Source organism: Lipotes vexillifer, unplaced genomic scaffold (assembly GCF_000442215.2).
Source record: "Lipotes vexillifer unplaced genomic scaffold, Lipotes_vexillifer_v1.1 scaffold560, whole genome shotgun sequence".
NCBI classification, from domain to species: domain Eukaryota; kingdom Metazoa; phylum Chordata; class Mammalia; order Artiodactyla; family Lipotidae; genus Lipotes; species Lipotes vexillifer.
Window position 1 is genome coordinate 414,172 of NW_006792210.1, and position 6,643 is coordinate 420,814.

Here is a 6,643-nt window from a genome sequence, read left to right on the forward strand (position 1 = left end):
ATTGAAGTTTTTAATAAAATCCATTTATATTGACCATAATTTTAAATGAATGACTACAAATGCATCTGTTAACACTGTAAGTCAGCAAAAAGTTTTATTAAAACCACTTTGCAAAAAATCATAATGCAATTCTGAACTTCATTCCTGTGTATACATAGTTGTGACAGAATTGTGTCTAAAATGACACTGCAATAAGCAGCTTTGAACATGTTCTTTTCTTATTTTTAATTCTTTCCTTAGCATGAGTTTCTAGAGCGGGTTACTGGACCAGAGCATATTTTATGGTTCTTGGTTTGTTTTGCCAAGTTATTCTAAAAAAAGATGTAATTAATTTTCACTATCTCTAGCAAGATATGAAGGTGCCTAGTTTTTCTTTCTTCCCAAAACTCTCCCAGGAATGGGTTTTTGTAATTTTTATTTATTTGTGTAAAAACTATTAAATGGGATTGTGTATCTTGAAACTAATTAAAATTTAGATGTTTGTATCAGTTAGCTGTTGTCATATAATAAACCATCCCCAAATTTAGTGGCTTAAACAAAAGCCATTTATTATTTCTCACAAGTCTATAGGTTCTCAGGACTGTTCTGCTGATCTGTGATGGCTGCATCTGATCTTGGCAGGGTTTGCTCATGTGTCAGCCATCAATTGGTGGGTTGGCTGGGGGCTGGCTGGTCTAGGATAGCTCATCTGTCACAAGAGGGCTTTTTCATGTGGCCGTTCATCCTCAAGCAGGCTAGCCTAGGATTGTCCTCATGGTATGGCAGGATTCCAGGAGAGTGAGGGCCACTTGACACCTCGTCTTAGAACTGGCACTTGGACACTTCTGCCACATTCTGTTAGGGAAAAAAAAAGGCCGTCTCAAATTCAAGGGCTGGGGAAAAATAGACTCTATCTCTTGATAGCAACAACTCAAAGTCACATTACAAAGGGTGTGGATACAGGGAGGGGTGGAATATTAGGATCATTTTTGCAACTGTTATACTACAACAGTCAATATTGTCCTTCAAACTTGCCATCTTTCAAAGCTTTATACCTGTTCCAGCAATGTACACACTAATTTAAAAAAAATAATTAGAGCCTTTCTCAGAATCTCCTTGTAAGGGGACTGACTTAATAAACCAATTAAGAAAATCAGTTTGTTCTTTATAGTCGTTCATTTTATCCAGCATTCTTGATTCTAGATAATTTTTGATGATTTTGAAATATCAAATACACGATAAAAGAATTTCAAAATTGACCTCCATCAAGGCTATTTAAAAGAATGTAGCTCAGACTTTGAAATCAATCCAAGTGAAGCATTCCAAAGTGTTTAAAACAAAAGCAGTATCACTGGAATAAATGGAGAGCATGACAAACTGGTTACTTTGAAGTGATTAACTATTTTGTGAATATTTTTTCTGGAATATTTTTTAAAGCCTTGCTTTAAATTAGGTTGTATAAATAAAAACCTCTTGATTACAGATAAATTTGGGGGTTCAGTATATCTTAATTGAATATCAAATTAATTTTTCTCCTAAAGGAGTTTAGTGTTGACTCTTATTTATGTTGCAAATTGCAGCAAATGGACTGGATTTTGTCTTCATTATGCTCTTTAGATAATGTTTTTGGAGAAGGAGCACATGTTTATTCTCATATCATCCCAGTTCAGTGTTGCTAACATAAGGATTTCTAAAACCTAATATAAGATACTGCTTTTGGTGGCCTTTTATTTATTTATTTATTTATTTTTTGCGGTACTCCAGTCCCGAAGTAGAGGGCAGATTCTCTTTGTCACTCACTAGGAGAGGCTGTCTTCTCTTCCCTTGATCTTAGAGTTCAATTTAGTGAAAGTCGACAGACTGGAGGAATGAGCGTAGATATGTCCGTGTGAGACTTGGAAAGCAACCTGGACGAAGGATGCTAGATCAGGTACCTGGGTTAGAACTGTCGGCTGGGTGTGTGTTCATGAATGTGCTACATGTATTTTACCCTGGCCCTGTTTCTGTGCCATCCCCAGCAGGTTTTTCTGGGACTTTACATTTGAGCTCAGTTGTACAATAGACTGGAGATTTGGAATCTTGGAATGTCAATATATGGGCAAGTCATTTAATTTTCCTGAATCCATCTGAATTTCCCCATCTCTAAAACAGGCATGAAAATACCTACTCACATGTTGCTTCAGGAACCAAATGAGACAAAGTAGTATAAATAATAGCCATAGGGCTTCCCTGGTAGTGCAGTGGTTGAGAGTCCGCCTGCCGACGCAGGGGACACGGATTCGTGCCCCGGTCCAGGAAGATCCCACATGCCGCGGAGCGGCTGGGCCCTTGAGCCATGGCTGCTGAGCCTGCGCGTCCGGAGCCTGTGCTCCACGACGGGAGAGGCCACAGCAGTGAGAGGCCCACGTACCGCAAAAAAATAAAAATAAAAATAAAAATATAATAGCCATAGCTTATGTTGATTGAGAACTTCCTGTGTGCTGGGCACTATTCTAAGGATTTCACCTGTACTCACTCATTTACTCCTTCCTGAAATCCTATTATTTCTGTTTTACAGTTAGGGGAACTGAGACACAGTCTTTGGAAACTCTTTGAAACCTCTAAAACACATTAAACAAATGTAAGCTATTGTCTTAATTCTCCCAATAGTATACGTTCCCCTATCAATTTGACCTAAGTCCAGCAAATGGCAGCATTCAAAATCTAAATCTGCGTTTTGCTCCATTTGTATCAAAATGTTCCCTTTCGCCCTCTAAGGTTTCCCGTGGATACCATGACGGTCACAGTGGTGTATGATAATTCAGAGGCAACAGAGCTCTGTGCGGCTCAGCACCTCTACCTCAAGCCCATAGCAAAGTTGATGATCAATGTATTGCTCCCTGAGAGCACGGAACCCATGAGGCCCTTCTCTAACTGGGAAGTTCTTGACCAGCTGAAGAGCCTGATTTGTCCTGACCAGTTCACCACAGTGCGGCTCTCCAAGAGCACTAAGGACTTCATCCGATTTGAGGGGGAGGCTGAAACTCGAAGTTTGGTTCAGATCCTGAAGGCCAAGTTACACGGGAAGATCATCAAGCTAAGCGGTTTGAAAACAGACTTAAGAGTAGTGGCCACAGATGCCCAGGGGGAGTGGGAACACTTCCCCAAAGAAAAGGGGGCTCCGTTGGCTGATGGGTCTGAAGAGCAGGACCACGATAAGAGCCCAGATTCCATATACTTCGAAGGCCTGCCCTGCAAGTGGTTTGCACCTAAAGGTTCCAGTGGGGAGAAGCCGTGTGAAGAGATCCTTCGGGTGGTCTTTGAAAGTTTTGGGAAGATCAAGAATGTGGATATTCCGATGCTCGACCCCTACCAAGAAGTCATGACTGGTGGGAGCTTTGGGGGGTTCAGCTTTGGCTTGCAGACGTTTGAGGCCTTTATACAGTACCAGGAGTCAACTGACTTTGTAAAGGCCATGGAGTCCCTCCGCGGGATGAAGCTGATGCTTAAAGGAGATGATGGGAAAGCTCTGGCATGTAACATTAAGGTAAGGAGCAGCCAGGGGCTTTTAAACAAAATTTCCCACTGTTCAGGTGGTCCTGAGTAAAAGCTAGGAGGAAGCATCTGCAACAAATTTCCTTAGACCCCAGTAGGCTCTGATCAGTAGCTAATGTAAAGATGTGTTATCGTTAATCAATGGATGATTAGGGGAAAAAATATCATCCTGATTTGAACATTCTTCTGCTATCAGCCATGCTGCCAGCTGTGGTTTGAAGGCGATGGTTGTTATAGTCTGGGGCTCTGCCCCAGCTTTTTGGGGGCATCAAAGGATTCTTCATGGTCCTTATGGAAGTATCTCATATACTTATTCCATTTGACAAGTTGCTGGGATAGAGGGCAACATGCAGCTTGAAACCACGAGGAGAGCAGTTTACTCCCTCTTTGCTACTGGGGTCACAATTTATTATATGTTCCTGTTGTCTGTCAGGTAAATTGCTAAAACAGAATCCCAACAAACCTGGATCCTTTCCTTTCAAAGTCAGCCTGTCTATCCAGGCATGTCACTTCATCACTGTCTGAATGCCTGGTCACCACCTCCTTCTTGAAGCCTTAATCCAGCAGAAGAAAAGATGCAGCTAAACCCTCCTTTTTCTCTAAATCAGTCTTTAGTGTGAATTTGGACTTCCAGCTTCGGTAGCTTCGTGTGTGTGTGTGTGTGTGTGTGTGTGTGTGTGTTAAAATATATATTTGAAAATTATGAGCTATTCATTCCGACAAAAGATATAGCAAATACTATAATGACCGCCCATGTACCACTGCCCAGCTTAAAAAATAAAGCATTACCAGTGATATGAGAACATGCTCCCCTCTGTGTACCATCCTCAGTCGCAGGCCCCTCCCTGCCCTCAAAGGTAACCATGACGGTGAATTTGGTGTTTATCACTCATGCATATTTAAATAGCTACTTCTCTCTCCATTTATTTTTTAGGCAAGTTTATTTGTAGCACCTCAATCTGACTTCCGCTTTATTTAGAGATTTGCAAAGTTGTTTAATAATCACTGTAGTCAGATCTTGTATGTCATTTGGTCAGTTTTCTTACATCTTTGCTCTCCCCCCTCCTCTCACCCATTTTTGGACTCTCTTAGTCTCTGGTGATTAAAAAAATACGTTAACTCAGTTAATCACTATAACAAACCAGAGGCAATATACTCACATCCCTTAGAACTTGCATCCATCGTGGCACCGTGATGCCGCCTATGGCTGTCAAGTGAGCTCCTCAAGGGTTCTGCCAAAGAAAATTCTAGAGCCCCACAAGGACTGTTTGGCAGGTAACAGAAGCAGTGGAACAGTCTGGGTGCTGGGATGCAGAGAAGGCATTTTTAATTCATTTGGTTTGGCACTGCCACGTACAAATTAGTTTTATCTCTCTGGCCTTCGACACACCCAGACACACCCAGCCAGCGGGCAAACTTTTCTAATGAAACTTTTTTTTTTTTTCTAATGAAACTTTGAATTGTTTGGGGGCAGGTTATGTTTGATACAACCAAACACTTCAGTGAAGGAGCTATAAGGAGGAGAAATCAAGAAAGGCTGAAATTACAAGAGCTGGAGGAAGAAAGGAAAAAAGAAAAGAAGAGAGAAGAGGAAGAGGCTGAAAGGTGAGGAGACCAACTTCAACGAAGAGGGTTTTTTTAAACTTTTGATTTATGGATTAATCCCTTCAGGTGAATGGCTGCGGGGAGGAGAAATTGGTACAGTCTTTCCACTGTGGTGTCACAAAACCAAAAGAGAAAGCAGTTGAAAGCAAGAGACTTAAAAAGTATGCTTGTCAGGAAGAACAAGTAATGAAGAATTGTGGGACCAGCCAGATTAAGATGTCTGGGAGGAAATGGTCATTAAAAAAAAAAAAAAAGACCAGGAACTTTTAGAGTGAAAATTCTAGCAGTTTACCTAAATTTACCAAAATTTACCTTGCCTATCAGTTGAAATTTGGGGGGAAAATTCTTTTTAGGTCTGGAAAAGATTTTCTCCCATAAAATGATCAATAATCAGTCTAACCCATAGGCCAGAAGGCATGGATTTGTTGAGACTATTTTTCTCGTTGGCCTAAGTTCTTTCTGTGAATTTGAGGAGCCTCTGTATTTACTTCTTTGAGTTTCTCATTGTCTCCCAGTTTAGGAGCTTGAGACTAGAAAGGGCTATTGGATCGCCAAAGGTTTGCTAAGAAGGGACAAATGGTCCAGAACCACAGGGCTCCCGAAACCAGTTTTACCTCCCAGCTCCTCCCCTTGCATGTTTATTCTTCCAGTCTTTTATGCAAATTATAGCCATTCAAAAGAGGAGTTTAAGAGTACCCTTCCATCTTCCTCTCACTTTTTTTGGCTGGCGGAGTGCCAGGAGTTACTTGAGGTCACGTCTGTGAAACCTGGCCAGAAGCTGAGCCCAGTCAAGGTAACGATTCCCCCCAAATTTCCAGATTGACCATGCAGTTTAGCTAATCCTCCAGTTTTTGGCTAAGCCCTCCCTCAGGCCACTGTCCTTTTTTTCCCCGCTTTTCCATGTTTCCTTGAGGGCCTACCCAAAACAGCTGAAATTTTCAGAAGATGGCAGAACAATAAGGCCGTATTCTTCTAAGCCAGTCTGTTCTTATGGTGGTGTACTCTGTTAAGTAGTATGCACCAAAGACCAGTTCTCACCTTTATTTTCTGAGTGCTTTGACTTACTGTCATTTGCCCCTTTGCCACCAACTCATGGAAGGTTTTGATCTCAAGAGAAAAGGAATCTTCGCTGTGAAAGCTGGATCCAGTAGCCCCTGCTGATGGTTTGAGAAGGTGGAGGCTAGAGGCCCCTCCTTTGAATTCAGTTGCCTTCTTTTTTTTTTTTTTTTTTTTTTTTTAATACTCTCTGCGTGAGGTCTCCTGTACATGTTTCTAACTCATCAACTTAGTTATGCGTTGTTGGGCCCGGCAGGGGGACTGGAGTGGGAAGGGCAGCAAATGACTGATAAATACCTTCTGAAGCGTTGACTCTGTTGATCATTATCCAGAAAGAGAAAAGAGGAGGAGAGGAAAGCCCAGGAAAAGAGGAGAAAAGCCAGAGTCAGGAGGCGCGCCCCGAAGGAAAGGGACAGACACCGGCAAAGGAGACGGAAGGGCAGTGCCAAAGCGGAGGCCCGTCAGGGTC

At 41.9% G+C, this 6,643-nt stretch overlaps 1 protein-coding gene across 1 annotated transcript in view; it reads left to right on the forward strand.

Moving 5' to 3' along the window:
* Positions 1 to 2,752: 2,752 nt before the first annotated feature.
* LOC103071973 (putative splicing factor, arginine/serine-rich 17B) overlaps positions 2,753 to 6,643 on the forward strand; it is an 8,929-nt gene continuing 5,038 nt past the window's right edge. Inside the window, 3 exon segments of the mRNA XM_007465466.1 lie at positions 2,753 to 3,505; positions 4,988 to 5,118; positions 6,507 to 6,640. Of these exon segments, the coding sequence (XP_007465528.1) occupies positions 2,753 to 3,505; positions 4,988 to 5,118; positions 6,507 to 6,640 (1,018 nt within the window).